This window comes from Lytechinus variegatus, chromosome 7 (genome assembly GCF_018143015.1).
Source record: "Lytechinus variegatus isolate NC3 chromosome 7, Lvar_3.0, whole genome shotgun sequence".
NCBI classification, from domain to species: Eukaryota; Metazoa; Echinodermata; class Echinoidea; order Temnopleuroida; family Toxopneustidae; genus Lytechinus; species Lytechinus variegatus.
Genome location: NC_054746.1, coordinates 41,422,499 through 41,442,429, shown reverse-complemented (window position 1 = coordinate 41,442,429; position 19,931 = coordinate 41,422,499). Strand labels below are relative to the sequence as shown.

The following is a 19,931-nucleotide window of genomic DNA, read 5'->3' as shown; positions in this document are numbered from 1 at the left end:
ATATATATATATATATATATATATACCCATATTCCGCCCTTTTCTTTTCCTTTTTTTTTGGGGGGGGGGAGTCGTCCATAGAGTCCCAGGCCAGATCTGTATGCCAGTGGGGGGGGAGGGAGTCCTTTAGACAAAAGTTTCAGTATTTGTCAGCTACATTTTTTTTAACCATACAGATTAGATCAATCAACAAAAACTAGATCAATTGTGCGGTTTGAATATAATGAGCAATTTTGAGGCTTTAATCGGTTTTTATGATTATTAATTTTTATGCACTGTTTTATTTTTCAATTTTTTTGTTTCAATTTATTTTGTATGTTCTGTACTTATTTTACATTATGAACCTGCTGGAATTAGGAAATCTAACAAAAATGATATTTAGGGCAGGCCTACATAAACATGAACATACCCTAGCTCGATCATCCTGCAATTTCTTTTTTACTTTATCTCTTTCTAACAATTTCTGAAAGGAATGGTTTCATTTGATTACAATAAAATGAGAAAAAATGATGATCATCGTGTGTATACATCAACACGACACGATCATCATCTTGTACTCCTTTAATTTTATCATCATGATCATACTTCATTATAATTCAATTATGTTCGTTAGTTGGGGTGGGGTGATAACACAGACCATCCCTCCATGAGGCTCCCTCAAAAGAGCACCAATCAATTCAAGAGCTCTGTCACACCCTTTGGTCACACCCATGGCCACACCCTTGGACACACCCATCAAAACTACCCATGAAGCACCACGGCGCGGCCACGGCAACGTTTTCGGCGTCCAAAATGGCCGATAAGTCTTCTGTGAACGATCACAAATTTCGAATCAAACAACAACCTCACTTCGTTGCTTCCGCTAGCAGTCCACCAAGTGATCATATTATTGACCAGATTCATCAGATTTCACACCAGGCACGAGTTAAAATATCAAGTTTGAAGCAAGAAGTTGCAAAGAAGTGAGTTGTTTATGTTTGAAGTGCCTGTGCTGTATGTGGCTGTTCAGTGTACCGACTACGGTACCGGCACTGGCTTTGCGGTAAAGCCGCTGCTTGCCGATCCCTATACGGCTGGGCCTTGGCGCTCCATCCACGCACTCTCCGGCCCGTTTGGGAAAGCTAACGGACGGACGCAGAGATGCCAAGTTCAAAGACCAGCTACGCGTGAGATTTTCTGTGAAAAAGACTGAGTGAGATCACAGACATTGTGTGCAATGTATATGGGGATAGACTGATAGACAAGAGATTGAGGGGATGAACAAGACTAAGAGTCCAAAAATAAAAAATGCTTGAGCCTTGAGTCTCACGCATAATTAATGATCCTCAAAATTGGTGATTTTGGACCAGCATGACCAGTATACCCAGTTGTTGTGTGTCCGGACAGGTTGTATGTCCGGACGATCGATTTTAGAAAGTCATTTCGAAGAATTTACAAGTGAAGCTTCATCAAGTTTTAGTATGATGGGGTGTCCAAACTTCGCGCACTTTTCAAAAATATTCATCAGGCTTAATTTTGTCCACAAATTATTCATAATTTATACAAAACCAATTCAAGAAATAGTTACCACATTGACGGCAAGATCGTAAACTATAAAATCATGGACGAAAATGTAAGTAGGTCACGGGGTTTCGCCGGTATCGCGATCTCAAAATTCTATTCCGATCGGCGAATGCGGGCTGTGCTGGAAAACCGTTCAGAAAAAGTGTGACCTAACTTCGCGCACCAAAGCTTTTGTGGAGATTTAAACAAAGACTCAAGCTCAAAAAGTGAAATATTTATATCAGATTGATGGCAAAATGCTATGGAATCGGTTAGTACCACATTTAACTCACATTTTTTATGATTTCTGCTTGTAAAATGGTGATATCGTGATGCTTGTTGCTTTCTTCAAAACGGGCGCTAACGGTGACAAATTTGCCGATCTTTTGCCAATATTTTCATGAATACTGGACTAATCCTAAAGAAACTTTCAGCGAAGGGTAATTTTAGGTCGCTTTTCATATTAATGATGTCAGATTTTAAGGATATTGGCTAGTTTTGGAGATAATGACCGTCCGCGAAGTTTGGACACGCGCGAAGTTTGGACTCACTGCCATACAAAATGGGTGCTATTGCAGTTTCGCACCGGCTGATTACCAGCACACCTACATGTAATCACCAATAGGATGGGGGGTCGGGTGTCCGGACACTTTATCTTTTTGAAGCCTTCTTTTTTGTCTGTGGATTACACTAAAAATATGAATTCATTACTTGTAATCATTTTCTATTTTGTTCTTTATAATATTTCCTAACATTTTGTACTAAAAATTGATGAAACTTCGCTTGTAAATTTTTCCAAATGACATTCTAAAATTGATCGTCCGGACACACAACAACTGGGTATACTTGTTCCCAAATGTCATGACAAGTCTCTCAGTCACATTTCGATGTCAATATATCCACCACTTTTCAAAATATTGTGATCGGGAATGGCTGTATTTCGGCTTCGATCTCAACGTCGTTGATCGACACGGCGTAGACATCGCTTCGCGGATCGCTTGGATTCACCGTGCACCGTAATGTTGAACTGAAGTTAGCAACCAAATCTATGTTCGTATGATTTGGTTGCTAACTTAGTTCAACATTACGGTGCACGGTGAATCCTAACCCAGGGAGCGGGCGGGAGCTTTCTGGGTTAGGTGAATCCAAGCGATCCGCGAAGCGATGTCTACGCCGTGTAGAGCAACGACGTTGAGATCGAAGCCGAAATACAGTCATTCCCGATCACGATATTTTGAAAAGTGGTGGATATATTGACATCGAAATGTGACTGAGAGACTTGTCATGACATTTGGGAACAAATATTGGTGATGAGGTATGCTGGTAACCGGCCGGTGCGAAACTGCATTAGCGCCACAAAATGTTAGGAAATATTATAGAGAACAAAATAAAAGATGATTTCAACTATTGAATTCATAATTTTAGTGTAATCCAAAGACAAAATAGAAGGCTTCAAAACTATAAGTGTCTGGACACCCGACCCCCCATCCTATCTAATTCCTCAAACGCATTACTCACGGTTGATTTCAAAACATCACATATGTGAGGGTCGCTGGTCAAACAGCATGAATATTCTATCGATAGAGGGATCTATCTGATAAATGAATATGCAAATAACAAACTTTCAAAATAAAAGCAAATCACATTCACAATCAATTTGCTTTTATTTCGAAAGTTTTGTTATTTGACCAAATAGACAGCAAGATTGTACAATGAAATATTATTTGTTATCGTGATCTCGGATATTGGAAATAGACTTGGTGATCAAAATCGGTTCCTGAGCACTGCACAAGTGCACTGGTAAATGTCGCCCTCTGTTTTTGTACAGTATTCCAATAGAAAGCAATAGAAAATATTTTCCGCTTCTCAGATTTAAAGTGGCGTATGAAATATGACTTTTTTGCTAAAATGCCTTGTAGATAAATAACAATTACTTTTGTTACATGTATTTAATGCATAATTCTGAGAAAATCCAGTGCAAAAGATAATATTTTTATCTGCAACATTGTCCTGACATGGGAATCTTAATCCTACTAGGCAGGGAACCATGATTCGGCATGAGATCACCTATAGACCTATGTGTAGGCCTGTATGTATGTAGGGGAAGGCGGGGTAAGTTGTGACAGTTTTTGCTTTTTGCATGTTAGAATTGATATGATTAATAATCTTGTCGAAATAAGTACCTTGCCTTGAAATTTCATTCTTCTGAAATATTTTCCACCTATATATAACTTTCTACCCCAACACTGAAAGTCATCATGACCTTTGAAAAAACCGATGTCAAATGGCTCAACTTGCCCCATATATGGGGTAAGTTTGAGCCACGTTCTGGGGTAAGTTGAGCCACAAAAACTATGTACAAAGTGTATGGGGAGAACCAGCATGTCAATTTTTTGTTTAAAGTCTTTTCACTTGCTAATTCTCTATAAATACTAACATCCTGTAAAAGGAAAAGAGCAGTCATGTAAATTTGCTCCTTTCAGCCTGCATTTCAATCGATTTTTATGGTTTGTTTGTTTTTTAAGATACATTACCATAGGAATTACCATGGCTCAACTTGCCCCATGCTGTTTGGCTCAACTTACCCCAGTCCGAACTTAGTGCGATAATTTTGTATCCACACGTTTATTATGCATCCATCATATAAAAGACTATGACAAGAATGAAGATCCATACCTGGACTAATAATGTTGTTATCATGTCTTTATTATATTTAAAGACGTGTGTGTTTATAAAGCACTTATCTATTTCACACTCTTTTTTACTTTTTTGGCTGAAATTCATATTTTTCCCTCTAAAAAACTACTTTTTTGTTTCAAAGTTGGAAACAATGTGGTGGGGTTAGGGGTTATGCTATGGGTCATCAATACATGACACCACCACAATGTCTGACTCATTCATTATTGGCCTGGGGCTGGTGGCTCAACTTGCCCCTATGCTCAACTTACCCGCCTTCCCCTATACAGTACTTAGTGATCTCATGCCAAGTATATATAGGCTGTGGTACAGGCATGAAAAAGAGATTTTAGGGGATGATCAAGAGTCCTTAATGTAGGACCCTTGGGGCCTATGGCTTGAGACTTGGTATGTCTGCCTAGAACCAACAATAAACCATCTGTCCACTCAGAAAATTGATTGTTTGTTGTTAGAATTTTTTACATGTAAAAAAAAGATTGAATACACAAAAGGACAAAGGTGATTATTTTCCATTTGATATGTGAGTCCATCACATATCAAAAGTTACAGTTTTAGGTCTAAACCACACAAACAAAAATTCAGCTTGCACTTCAGTACTGACATTGATTACATGTAGAATGTCCCTGTTTCAGGTTTAAGAAAAAACCCATACCTTTCATCTCATGCATTGCCCTCTCATAATTTATTGAGCATGAGACCATTCCTGCTCAAAAAGTGCATAGCATGTGCAGGTCTAAATCTTAAAAAATTGATTCCCTTGGGGGCCACTTACATTGACAAGTGGATACCATGTGCAACCAAAAAAGCATATAAAAAGGATGTCTTTTTAAAGATAGGGCACGTTATGTACCTAACGTAATAAGGGTGTCAAATACACTAAAATAATGAAAAAAGGGTATCTTTCGCTAGGAAAGCTACGTGTTAAGGGTCAAATTTGCGAGGGTATAAAAAAGACTACAAAAGATGTTTTAAGGATGTACTTTTCCCCTAACTATCAACACTACGTGTTCAGAGTCCGATTTGCATGAGGTGTGGAGGTGGGGCCGTATGTAGGAAAGGTAAAACCGATGTCTGTGACATAAAACAATTATCATTGTACTTGTTTAGGGGTTTAATTCAGGGGATACTTGCCAATGGGTATCATTTTGTTTCCAATACTTGTTAAGGGTAGGGTTTCACATGCCAATATTTGTTAAGGGGTGCATTTTCAGAATATGGAAAATACTTGTTTAGGGTGCTTTTCGAGACCCCATGGTCACGCAAGGTATCCACTCGCCAAAGGAAGTGGCCCCCTGGGATTGATTCATGGGAGTTCTTTAGGATGTCCAGGAAAGCTGTGAAATTAAAAAATGAGCCACTGTTATTAAAGAAATATCTGTTTTCTTTTCCTTTCAGGGATCAGGACGTGAAGCGAGAGCATGCTATGAGAAAGGCAGCAGAAAGACGTGACCAGGACAAGACTACAGAAGGTACATACATTGATCCTTATGCTGGCTCTAGTCCATCAGTGAATGAAGAATTAAAACAATGGTTGTCTCCTGGGGCTCAGCGAAAGAGATTGATGGGTACGGCAAATTTACACAGATGTTCCCCTCCTTCTCATTGCTCATTTACAATTCATTAATTTCCATTAATGCATTCAACATTTTCTACCTGGATCATTTCATCTTTCACCTCATCAAGTATTCTGTGATTTCTGTCCATTACACTCATAAACATTCATTATTTGTATACCGGTAGTAATCGGTGTTTTTTTTTAAGTCATTGAAAAAATTATCCATTTAAACACTCTATTTTCCTGAGATCTATTGTTTAAATTTAAATGTTTCTTTTATTTCTATATTCTCACAGCCCATAATTTTTTAAGGTCTTAGGAGCATCTCATGATGTTAACATTGGTGACACATATGTATTATGAAACACATGAATTGCTAGATGATTTATTTCCTTCATAAAGTAGAGTGTTAAACGGACCTAGAGATCTATTTATGGAATGGCAGTATGGCACTATATAGTCTTTTAAATATTTCGATAAAAACATCACTTCATATCTTTCATATTCCTGGCTCTGTTTGCATCTCATCTTTACATGAGTATAATATATGAGAATAAATCACTTTATTGCTCTTATTTCCATTTATTTACAATTATGGATACCTTAAAAAGCAGGCATACTGAAGCTTTTTGACATGCACTCATCGGAGTAAAATTTCTTTCTGACACATATGATGTTGGTTAAAAGATGGAAGTGATTTGATATGTCCAAACAGGAAGAGGAAACTCTCCCCCTGAGAGGAAGGAAAGGACCCCAACACATAGCAGACCAAGACATCAAGGTGATGAGGCAGAAGGTCAGGAGCAGATGACGGCTGATAGCTACTACAGCTCAGAAGAAGACAGAAGGATGGGAGAGAGAAAGTCAAAGAGGCGTGGTCAAGGCAGAAAAGGTGAGGACTCTATTCTGAAAATAAAAGAAAGATAACCATTTGATATAGTGGAATAGTGACTACAGACAAAATAAAGGCAAGAAAAGAAAAGGATATGATTAACTTACATGTATGGCCAGTGATGTAAATATAATGGTTAGCACTATAGGGTTAATGCTTAAAAAACCCCCCCCCCCCTGACTGTGGAAAGCTCTTAGGTGATTTATCAACTACTACTAAAAAGCCTTTTGTCTCTTAAAGTGAAATTTCCTTCACATTGCTAAATTGACTAAAGAACTTGTATTTAAAAAAAAACTAGATTGCTGCAATGATTATGAATACATTAGATTTTAATTCGAGATTCATTCATAAAATTCAGAGCCATATTTTTACAAAGAAACCCACAAGCATCATTTCATCCTCATGTAGACTAAGCGGGTGAAAAGCAAGAAAGCTCCTGCCCTTTTAATCCTGCATTCCCAATTTGTTGTTACTATGGTGAATATGCCAGGATTAGCAATTAAAAGGTGCGTGAGGGGGGGGGGGCTCCTGGATGATAGACACAGCATTGACTTTTAGATAACTTTCTGTAAGAGTAGTAATTCTGCTTGCTGCATTTTTAATTACTGTATAAAGTAAACCATAATAATGCCCCCCCCCCTATCAAATTTATGTCGGTACTTCCTAACGCCTTAATGTTTTGAAACAAATTTCATGACTTATATCTCTGATCCTTCCTGCACATTTTGATACCAAATTTATGGCGATCGGACCTACCTTGTGGGTGTACCGAACACCTGTCGCTGAAATTTCGCTATTTCTCTATATACGACTGTGTATAATCCTGTGGACGAAATCAGAAGCTATTCCACTGTATGTAAATACTTTTCTAGGAAGTATCATCATTGTTTCAAAAAGTTTAAGTAATTACCACACACACACATACCCATCTGAAAACACTTGATGAAAAACAAAGAAAAACGCAAGAATGGAGAAACAATAAAATACATAAGAAATAATTACCACAACATTTCTTTTTCTTTCAGGAATGGATGAAGGAGTTATGAAAGATATTTTTACTCAAAATTGCTATTCCTAAGGCTATATTTAGTAAGATATACCAAAATCCATGTTTTCTCGTATTAATTAGCATAAATTACAAAATTAAAAAAAATAAAGTACTTTTGTAAATTTAGTTATACAACATGCAGATTACATAATCCTTGATCCTTCTGCATAATTTTAAGGCAATTGGGCGACCTATGGTTGAGATCTCATGGGGTGGGGGTCCATAATGGCCCCTCCCTGTAATAATAAGCTTTAAAGTACCCTAGAAGTATTAGGGTTGAATTAAATTATAGCGTTTATGCTGCATTATTATTTGAAAATGTTCTATTTCTTTCTTCTATTTTCTTTGATACCCAGACTATGATGACGAAGAATGGGATGAAAGGTCCTCATACAATAGAAGAAGGCATGATCCATCAGGCTGGTATGCAGAGTATGGCCCCCCTCCACACCCTGCTTATACTGCTCATAACCCTTGGATCAGCCCGCATCGTGTGCCTCCCATTCCATCTTATGACCCACGTCTCCTTCACACCATTGGACCAGAATACCCTTCTTATGCCATACCTCATCACGCAGCTTCTACACCGGCTCATCAGCGCAGGCACAGCTCGGGAGAACCCAATCATGCATTCACTGTCCCAACACTAGTGATTCCAACCCAGACCAAAGAGAGTGGTCAGGGAGATCACTCAAGGGGTGTTGCAGACATGGCCACACTGCAACATTCCAGCCCTCAGAACCAGTCCTCAGTAGCTCCTCAACAGATCCCTGTGACAATCCAGATCCAGCAGTCTCCTAGTAGTACCCAACAAGACAGATCTCCACAACCATTCACCTCCATGACAGAATCCGCAACAAAAGGAGATTCCCGGTTGAATACGAGTGATAGGTCAGATACTGTGACCACTGGGGTAGGAACCAGTCCTCTCCAAATGCCTGTGATGAATGCACCCTTTGATGAAAGAGGGCTTCCAATGTTGCTAGAAGAGCTTGGAACTACTAAAGATAAGAATAAAGTAGTAAGTAATAGTGTTACTTGATTCATTTCTATTTTTTCAGTTGACTAGAAAGCGGGATATTGTAGTTTTCTAATATTGAGTTAGTATATACATGTATTGCCCAACGTCAAAATTCCTAAAGAGATACCTATTCATAAGCATAAATGTTTATTGTTTCATTAATTAACTGACAAGCCTAATATCTTTTCATCTGTTTGCATACTGTAACTTAGGTTGGAAGAAATCATATATCATGGGACAGGTAAACACTATAAACAACAATATCGGTATGTGGGACTAGAGTGAAATTTCAGAGCAGATTATTAGTATATTTGGAAGAGTTTTAAAGGGTAAAGAAATAAAATATCATTGGTTTTAACCCTAATTCTCCCAGGGGGGGCCATAATGGCCCCCCCCCCTCAACAATTTTCGCGATATATCTGCTGCGCGAAATTTTTTCACCTTGCAGCTCACTGACTTTTTACATTCAAGTCTCGCGCAAATTTTGAGACCAAATTTGTGACGCCCGGGTACGCGGTTACGACATTACGCAACATTATGCAAGTGCATGTCAGACCCAAAATTGCTCATGAACGTGATTTCATGTACAAATCCAATGCAAATTGCGTATTTAGCCAAAATTCATAAATGTATCATTATTTCTACTTTTACTGATTAAACTTAATTAATTTTGCCTTGTTTATGATCAGAATTATGTCTGGAACAATTTCCATTGAAAAAACAATAAAAAACAAAAAGTAAAAAAACAAAGAAATACATAAGAAATTCATAAAACAATAAAATAAGAAATTTATTTCCAAACCAAAGTTTTTTTGAATTACGATTGTTAAGAATGCTACAAAGAAAATTTTTACCAAAAATTAGCATTCTAGGAGCTTTATTTAGTGAATTAGAGCAAAAAAGTATGATTTATGCATAAATTAGCATAATTAATTCATATAAAATAAAATCTCATTATTTTGGAAAATTTTACCATACAGCCTTGTAGATTACATCGCACACTACCAGCGTGCAAATTTTTGCGTCGCTCGCGCGATCGGCGGCCGAGATCTTTATGGCCCCCCCCGGGAATGACAAGAATCAAAATACCCCGGGAGATTTAGGGTTAACATATTTTGTCAATATTGTACTAATAATTAACATATTCGAAAATCAAGTCAAAAAAAATATTTGCCCAGGAGTCAAACTAAAAGTCAAAAGGTTTAAGGTCATAACATTATAATTGTTTTGGATTTCTCTCTGAATTTCCTTTTGAATAGTACCAGTTCCATTGAAATTGGTCAACACGTTACGACACAATGGCCATTGAAACTTGAAACGTCACGTCCATTTTTGTCAAAACAAGGAGAAAAGGGCGGGCCGTAGCATGTGAATCTACGGCCCGATCGTAATAATTTTTTTGTTTCATGCTTGACCCATGGGGATTTTTATGTGTCACAAAATTTCAACAAATTCTGAGAACATAGGGTGCAAAATTGCATATTCATTGTGTAAATTGGCATGGAATTACCCTTCATTGGTAGAGATCAACTCTTTGGTGTGATGTTTTAATGATGTACATGTATCATTGATAAATTCACTCTACTATTTAAAAACCATTTTGAAAAACAATGTCATAAGCATTAATTTATCAGAAGAGGATTACAACTCGCTCTCATTGGAATTATAAGAAGAAATTCTAGATTTAGTGGAATCAGTGGAGCCTTCAAAATTATTTTTCCAGAAAAGGACATTCTACATCTCAGTCTCTGGTATTACTGGCTTAGAGGAGACAAATAATGACTTTACTGTAATATACATATAAGAGTAATATAAGAGTAATACAAATTGTACAGTGCAGCATTTAATAAGTAACACATTTCTTCAATGAATACCATAGGCCTACATCTGCCTATAAGTTAGTTGCTTTCTTTTCTTTGATTCTTAGTTATCTGAGAAGTGTTCTGAAGCAAAGCTAGAGATTGAGTCTTTAAAAATGCAGCTTGGTGTGAAAGATGCCATGTCAGAAGCAGAAATAGCAGCCAAAGGAGCAGGTACAGTATATACCGTCTTGCTTAATCTTCGTAATTAGGCTTGAGCCTCCAGCATCAGAAACCCTTTGTCACATCCCTTCCTTACCCCACCCTTCTCCCACTCCCCACACACCAACCACATCCTTATTATGTCTACATCGCAGCCTGTCTCCATTTACATTTTGTAATAAGCCTGGCTATTTAGTCACGGTTCACTGTCTAAAAACTTCATAACTCTTTTTGTGTAATGATGAGGGTCGAAGGTCATGTCTTGTTTTAATGGCTCATTCATACAATAGCTAAAGAACCATTAGACATATCAAGAGTAAACTTGGTTCATGTGTATAATATGTGTGAGAGATGATGATCTGATTGTCATTAAGGGGTTATAACATCTGAGGTCCAGTATCGGGTACATCCTGCATGCAATCTTCTATTTATTTTTCCTCTTTCTTTTTCTCTTTCACACATACACACATTCACCTACACACACAATGTTCTTCTTTTCTTCTCTCACTATATCAGCTCTAATAGAAGAGATATACACTGCTCAGAGGGAGCATGATGAGGCCATCATGAGCCGCCTAAAGCTAGCCAATGATGAGAGAGATGATGCCTTTGCCAGACTTCAGAGGTATCATTCTAAAGATGGCTTTGATTCTGGGACAGATGTCAATTCCAATGAAGAAGACAACATTCCTGCTGATGGTGTAAGTATACATTTTTTTAAACCCTATAACACCTGCAGATTATACGCATAAAGGCAATCTCTCACTAGAGGAAACAATAAAACTGGTAAAAAGTAGGCATTGTTCCAAACAAATTTTTATAAATTAACTTTTGTTCATTACAAGTTATATTTATTTTGTAGCGTAGGACCTGTTGAATAAAATGGTACATGGCAAATTTGAATCAGATGTATAAATATTGACCTTTGAGAAATCAAAGCAAAAGTTTAGGTTTCTGCCGCCCCAGTCCCACGCCTTCAAAAAAATTTAAGTATTACTGACAGAATGAAAATAAAACTAAAATTGTCACCATATCTGGGATAAAATGTGTCAAACATTTATTCCAACTCAAATCTGAATCGTCCACATCGATTTCGATGTCACTCTGTGTGATATCCGACGTTTTGATGAACTCTTCATCAAAACTCTTCGACAGAGTAATTCATTTTCCAAGACGTGGACGCAGCCATCTTTGTTGAGATCAACTGCACAACAGTCTGGAACTTGCCGATGCGTGTCAGTCGAATTTTCTCTATTATACTCAATAGGAGCATACACTTATTTATGCAGATCTATACAGCAGCCAACCTATACAGTATGCACACGCAATGTTAGCACGGTAAAGCATGTACAAGAGCAGGCCTCGAAATGGGATTTTGGGGGGGCAAGGCCACTTTTTTGAGGGGCACTTTTTCACTGAGGCCAGGCAGCAGAGGGCACCAAGGCCACTTTTTAAGGGGCATGTAATAAATTATTTGTAGGTGTTACAGTTTCGCGGCGTGGGGGGGGGGCTTTCCATAGTCGATGTTATACATCAGATTCATTACCAAACCACATTATTTACTTAAGAAAAAATGAACTTTAATAGTCTGACAACATTCACTGTATAAGGTTTTAAAAAAAAGTTTCATTATTCTTCAGAATCACTTCAGGACAGGATAACACATCATTGCATTGCTTTGAGTCTTGAATTTGACATCCAACATGTAACATGTACATATTAACAAATCAAGTAGAAGTACCTCTGGTAGAAGTAAATTAATTTCATCTAATTCTTTATCCAAATTACCTCATGGCATGCCAAGTAATTAAGTTATACAAAGGTAGTATCTTGAAGGTAGACCAGTAGCAAAAGAGAATGAAATGTGGAGATAAAAGCCAAGCACTGTAACTTGTCCACTCTGCAGTCAGAGACCTGGCTCTAGCTATCTTGAATGTAGACAAATTGAAGTATGAGTTAAGATGAGTTAAGAACTTATCCTGCCCCAGCTTCTGGATAAGTTCAGATGTGGAGATGTAAACTTGTACACTCACTCTGCAATCACAGAACTGGTTCTAGCTACATGTATCTTGATTAAATGTAAATCTGATTAGCACCCAAGAAAGTATCACCGGTCGTTCGTAAGTTGTTCGTAACTGACGAACAGCTTTATGAAACACTCCCATTCAAAGTACTGTACTTACGCATCGCGCGCGCTCGCCAGGACAGTACAGCGCACGCGACATTTGTGTAGTACACATACGGAGCTCGCGCTCGTCCATTCTTATGCTGCAGCTTACATAGCATATGTAAAGCGCGCTAGCGGCCGGCCGGCCGGCCAGCTGTGTATAGCTTGCTCATCGTTTGGCGCGGCTTCGCACTAGACTGCATACATGCACTGGACGTCGCTGGTAAAGCTAATGTATTGAATACTTTTTGAGATCGGAGAAAAGTTTTCCTCGCTCAGAAAAAAAGGTGCAGACTTTCAAAAGGGGCACATTATATATCAGAAAAAGGGCACATTTATGAGTGGCCGTAACTTTTAGCAAAAAGAAGAAGGGCATGACGGCCAGTAATGGGGGCATTGACGGCCATGGCCGTCGATGGCCGTCGATTATTTCGAGGCCTGCAAGAGATAATATAGCGCAGATAAAACGCACGGGCGGTTAAGGGCGGTTCAGTGTGTAACAGGAAGGGTGGTCTCGGGCGGTTCAGGGGCTATTTGGTTAAAGCATTTCAAGTTTGCAGAGACAATTTGTTCCAGTGTCCTTGGAGCTGTAACACAAAGCTTATTACTTGAATACAGGGTTGTTGTTTTTTTCTCTTGATTACATTAATCATTATGTACATATCATTTGCACAACAATCCCTAAGCTTTATGTTACAGGCTTTAGTTTTTGCTTGTCAGTGACAAGACATGGAAAAAATGAGATGCTGTGAATTTTTGTTTTCCTTTTCAAAATGTATGAATAATGCAAGATGAAATAGGGTTATTCCCATTTGGCCAAAGATCTATTTCCTTTTTGTGAATTCTTCCACATCCACATGTAGTATGAAATAGATTTCCCTTCATTTGAACATGGTACAAATCACTGTGGGATAGTAATACATGTTGGAAAGGTCAGGATCAAATAACCTACATGTAGTTTAGATAAAAAGATACTGTTTTGTGATGGCTTATTTCAGAATTACACTGAAATTATGAAAATCACGAGTGAGATATCAAGTGATTTTCAAGGCAGATAATACAACCTTTATTATTACATGTATTAGGATTTTATTCGGCACTATCAGAAATATAAAAAAAACAAGTCAGCATGTACAATGCAAGAATAAACATGCCCATTCCCTGTCTTCAACCCTTGTTTTGTAGACCCCATCCGCAAGGATACTGTTGAGAAATCTCACATCTCTCAGATACATACATTTAGGATGTTAAATAAGGCACCATGTAGCGGCAAGTCACAATCTCAGTATGTTGTGAAATACATGGCCCTATGATCATAAAAATTAAAAGAGTAAGGGCATGTTGATGTAGTGGTCCACCTGCATACCTCTGATTGATTTTACTTTCAGTGATACAATTTAGTTTTCACATTCCTGGCCAGGAAAAAAAAATAACAGCAATTTTGCCCCCAAAATGATCTATAGAGAGCCCTTGACCATAAAGAAAGAGCCCTAGAAAATCCCAATTCACTGCTATATTAAAGCTTATCCAATATTGCAGATTTAAGCAATAGATCTTATATAGTAGCCAAACAGAATGAACAATTAATTTTTTGCCTGTCCCTGGTACTAGCAAAGTATTGAGATGGACACTATTTCTAACGATATTTAAAACTGATACATATTTTTGTTTTTAACAGAAATATGGCGCAATGTAAGTGATGTGGATGATCATTTATTGCTTTTGTAGATAATTTGTTCTGATGCTTCCATGTTTCTCTTCATCTCACGTCTAGAGCCTCAATAATTTACTGACAAGGTTGACAGTAGCTGATAACAGATCATCAATCAACAAGTACGGTTCAGCCATTGTTGGACGTATTTCAAAAACCAAAGGAAGGAGAGAAGAGATCACCTCAGAAGAGATGAGGGCCATACTAAAAGAAAAGGATATCGCTGTAGCAAAGGTATGCCAGGGTATGGTTTGGGAATATCTCTTCATATTTGCTCAGTTATTCTTAACCAGTACCATGGTTTTAAACCTCTTGGCATCCGCCATATTGATAATTTTTGAGGATGGTGTTCTTGGTGACAATGATTGACATTTATTAATCAGCAAAATAAGCATATCATGCTGTCATCAGAGGGTTCTTTATCCATTTTAGAATCCAACACATGCTGATGAATCTGAGACATCTATATCATGTTTTCTCAAAATTGATATTCTGGAATGCATTCAGTTGTGAGATCAATAAAATGTAAGAAAATACATGTTGGTAAATTCACCATCAATAAAATACCATAGAATGAATTTCCTAATCTGATGTTGGTAGTCGATTATTTACATTTACAGTTAAGAATGCTATAAAAAACATTTTTTACCCAAACTTGGCATGTAAGAAGCTTTATTCAATGCATCAGAGCAAAAAGTATTTCATTCTTACAGCAACCGCTCAATTATAGACAGAGCATATTCATTGTAGAATATGATATGCTGAAATATCAGTGTGTGGTACAATATAAGACAGCAGTCCATAGTAAAGGAAATCGCCTTTAAGAGAAATTTCTAAGAAAGAATGGATGTTATTCAATTTTGTCATATTTCTTTCTTTTCTTTATTTAATCTTCAGTGCAAAAAGCTTGAACGGGAAGTAATTGAGTTGAAAAGAAACAGAGAAAGCTCTAAGTCAAGGAACAACAATGAAAAATCTCTGAAGGTGGGTATTCCTCATATTTAGAATATTTTTAAACTGTAAAAATTTCAAACATTTCATTATTTGTCAGTGTACTATGCTCTTCAGCACTTTTTTTTATTATCCTTTTCCATTTTAATCCACTTTCCACTGATGGTGTTTTGGTTGCAAAAATTCTCCAGGCATTCTTTTTTTTTTTTTAACAATACTTCTGTCATTTAGTGTTCAATGAATTCAAGGATCTGTACTAATGGGTTTAGGATTATGAGGTCATCTTCTTTCTTACACCTAACAATTAAATATTCCATCTTTGGTCAACAGCTGAAATGATACATATTTTCAATGTATAGAAGGCTATTGCTTATGTTTCCCATGTTTTTTCTGTGTGTCCTAATGATTCTTAAATGACTTCACATGCTAAGATTGATAATTTTGTAAGAATAAGATGTAAATTTTTAAAAGTACATTTTCATGTTATATATTTTTTTCACAAAACAAAAAAATGTAAGTAGAAATAACATTAATAGTATACATGTACACATGAGCAATCCAGTTTGGTCACATGTTATCAAGGTAATATTCATATTTGCTTTAGATCACTATAAGTTAGCAATTTAAATATGCGTTCCATGAGGAATTCAATCATGTTTTTCATTCTATGGGCTATTCCACAGTTACTCACGTTACATTTGGAGACACCTTGACTCATACTTGGAGCTGTAACTCCATTATTATTGATAGGAACTAAACATCTTATCACAACAAAGTACACAGTCTGACTATCCTTTGTATAAAAACAAAACTTGGGAAATTCTATTATGCTCCTGGCAAATCTTTGGAATGTGTCGGTTACTCACGTTACATGATTTGGACATGCATAAAATGAAAAGTCGACATAAGTGAAAAGTCTCCTCATACAAGGCTTTTATGAAAGTTGATTATATCCATTTCAAAGAAGTATATTAGGGAGACAAACTTTGTATATAATTAAAAAAATAAAGAACACATGGTTTTTACTTGGGGTGCAGATAATATGGTTACTCACGTTACGGTTACTCACGTTACATTTTGTCCATGTATGGTTAACAACACACATGTCATTAAAAAATTCAATAATGTGTGTAAAATTCATTGCTAGGAACATCAAAAAGAGATTTTATACCAAAAATTGGAACAATTGGAGCTTTATAAATTATTAGGGAGTAGGAGGGAAAAGTATGATTTCGCTTACTAATTATGCATAAATTAGCATAATCACTTAATACCAATTTGCATGAAATAAATTACTGTATAATATTGTAGATTATGTCCAAGACAACCTGCATGCAAATTTTCAGCGTGATAGTGCGCTCAATGGCCGAGATCTCAAGGGGGCATGGGAGCCCCCCCCCCCCGGCCATATCAACTCCCAAAATACCCCGGCCTAGATAGGGTTACAGGTAAGGGCATTCAATGTGTTGTTCCAACACTTTAAAGTTTGGTTAATCAAAATCAAGTCTTACTAATGCACTCTCGCATTGTGAATACTTCTACTAATATTCAATTTTTTGTGTGATTGTATGACCACTGATATTTTGATGAACAAAGAGTCGCATCAAAGAGATGTACCCTCATTTTGCTTTTAATTAATCAAAAATAACTTCTCAACTCACCATGACACTTAAAACTTGACATCCCACAGAAAATGTTACCGAACTGAATAATTTTTACTGGTTACTCACATTACATGATGGTTACTCACGTTACAAAGTTACTCACGTTACAGTTTTTCTTCATCATTTTTATAAAAAAATTGTACTTTTTAATGATTTTGATAGTCATCACTGTGTCAAAGATTGTTTGAAGGAAGAGAATTTAAAATCCCACCAATTAACTGTGAAGAATTTTTCTCTCAGAAAATAAAGTCAGTTTTTTTTGTTACTCACATTACATCACCTGAGCAGGTTGCAATATTCATTTTTGGATGAGTACTACAAATTTGCTTGAAAAGCAGTTGTGTATTTTAAGTAATTTGACTCTTCTAAACTTCAGAAATATATAAAGTGGTATGTTGTTGCAATAACAAAATGGTAATAAGGCATATTTCATTTTTCACTATTTTTCTTGTATTTTGGTACAGAATGGAAGACACAACTTTTGACCATTTTTTTCAAAAGTATTTCTTGTTCCTGAAACTATCATATATGAAGGACTTAAAGTATTAAAAAATTCCAGAAAATATTGAATTTGAATTTTTAAGCTCATGTCCACCAACCTGTGGAATTGCCCCTATACAATAATATTAATTGGCATTTATATAGCGATTTATCAATCTACGACTGTTCAAAGCGCTTCACAATTATTACCCGGTCACTGGATTCATAGCATTGCAAGCAGACTGTTAGGCGCAAACTTGCTAAACCAACCACAATGACGGTTGTTTCCTACCGGTACCCAATTAGCACCTGGGTGAGAGTGGCAAAGTGTGGATTGATGCCTTGCCAAAGGGCGCTAGGGCATGGTGGGATTCGAACACACAACCCTCTGATTACAAGGCGAGGGTCAGAACTGCTACACCACGTCGCTTCCACAACAATGTAAAAAAGAATGAAATCCCAGTGGAACTTGTATGATGATGGTGGTGGTGTAGATGGTGATGAAAAAATAAAAATAATGGTAAACCCAAACTTTTCAGACTGTCCAAACCTACAGTATCATATACCTATCATTATTGTTCTTGAAAGGTTTGTCATATGTGAAGTTGATGATACTGTGAATAGTTACAAATTTAAAGGTGCACCATGCTGCCCAGGTATGTGTGGTATGAAACATCATTCTTTTTCTTTTACTTACAAATTATAAAACAGTAGAAATTGACATTCCATGTGAATGTTTTTTAGTACAAATTTCGGCACATAATAAGGAAAATGGCTGCATCCGATTATTTTTGCTCCATTGTAATTGATGAGATTTTTATAAAACATCTTCATTTTTATACCGGTATTCTGAACATTTATCATTTAGGTGAACTGGGATGTTATATTCTCCATTGTGTGTTATTGTACGGTAGAATGATACACCCAGAAAAGATGAGAGTAAATGTTTTTGAAAGCTTTACGTAATGGAAATATTGAAATAGAGAATTTTATACTAGCACTCTTTTCTTGATTTGCTGGTATGCAAAGTGAAATACTGCCCTCTACGACCTGCATCTATCTCAAGAGAGTGATGTTTGTCAAGAGCAAACATCATCTCAATTCACCATGGATAAAAACACACCTCCTTAGTTACAAGCTCCACCTCTCATTTGCATTCTATTTGCATATTCATTATGACCTCCTGACTCTGTTGCTAGCAGTCCTAACTTGCATTCCGAGACACTACTGCTGGCTATGCAATGTTAATAGACGTTGATGTTTTCTGTATACTGCATATATAGCATACATAATAAGATATATTTGGGAAGTGTAGTTGGATTTATTTTCTGGAGTCCTATCATTTTGTAAACACATTGTGCTAGTCTCCCATAGCAATCTTTTATCAAAGACATCTTATAAAATGCTGAAAAATAATGTATGCACTATAAATACATGTGAATCTGCATATATTATAAAGCTGAATCTAGAACCACAGAAATCAAAGACATGAATAATGCCTGCTTGACATGTTCAGGGTCCCGTAGCACAAAGGTTAGGGATTGATTGTACGCTTGATTTTCACGATTGATTGTACATTGTAGTCAATGGAATCAATCGTTGAAAAATGTTCTACGATCATTGCTAAGCTTTGTGATACGGGCCCCTCGTCTTGAAAATAGCTTCCAATTTACTTCAGCCTATATTTGACTTATAAAAATATATGAAGATGGTCGATTTTAATAGGCAGACTTATTTGTGTGAATTAAAATTAATCAGGAATTTCCTTGAATTGAAGTTGATCTGATTATGATCAATATCAGAATATTATGGTGAAGGAGGTTTTTTTTTCGGGGGGGGGGGGGATAGGTAACACATTTTGCTAGTAGAAACATTTAATCAAATATAGTGTGATTCAGTGAAATTCAGCAATTGTTTGTTTCATATCTAAAAACATTTATTTAAGTAAGTATATACTGTACAGTGTGATGTGAACATTTTGTTTATCCCTTGTACCAAGCCCTCCAGATAAAATACATTCCATGGACCTACAATCCATGGGTGCTCTAATTCTGGTCTCATTAGAAACATCTGATAATTGAAGAAATACTTTATTACATTTGAATTCTTACTTTTTTCTCAGCACCCTTTATTCTTTCATAAGAAAAATTTTTTTTTTAATATTAGGTCTTACTTGGAATAA

The 19,931-nt window shown here is 36.6% G+C and overlaps 1 protein-coding gene across 4 annotated transcripts in view; it reads left to right on the top strand.

The window, feature by feature from the left end:
* Positions 1 to 745: 745 nt before the first annotated feature.
* LOC121419320 (mirror-image polydactyly gene 1 protein-like) overlaps positions 746 to 19,931 on the top strand; it is a 32,482-nt gene continuing 13,296 nt past the window's right edge. Inside the window, exons 1-8 of one of the 4 annotated variants that reach the window (XM_041613728.1) lie at positions 746 to 962; positions 5,635 to 5,708; positions 6,510 to 6,686; positions 8,091 to 8,755; positions 10,683 to 10,788; positions 11,293 to 11,477; positions 14,718 to 14,888; positions 15,552 to 15,638. In XM_041613728.1, coding sequence (XP_041469662.1) covers positions 748 to 962; positions 5,635 to 5,708; positions 6,510 to 6,686; positions 8,091 to 8,755; positions 10,683 to 10,788; positions 11,293 to 11,477; positions 14,718 to 14,888; positions 15,552 to 15,638 — 1,680 coding nt within the window. In that variant the 5' untranslated portion in view covers positions 746 to 747. Of the gene's footprint in view, positions 963 to 1,125; positions 1,167 to 5,634; positions 5,805 to 6,509; positions 6,687 to 8,090; positions 8,756 to 10,682; positions 10,789 to 11,292; positions 11,478 to 14,717; positions 14,889 to 15,551; positions 15,639 to 19,931 lie in introns of those variants that run through there. The other 3 variants (XM_041613727.1, XM_041613730.1, XM_041613729.1) reach the window with 3 other exon arrangements.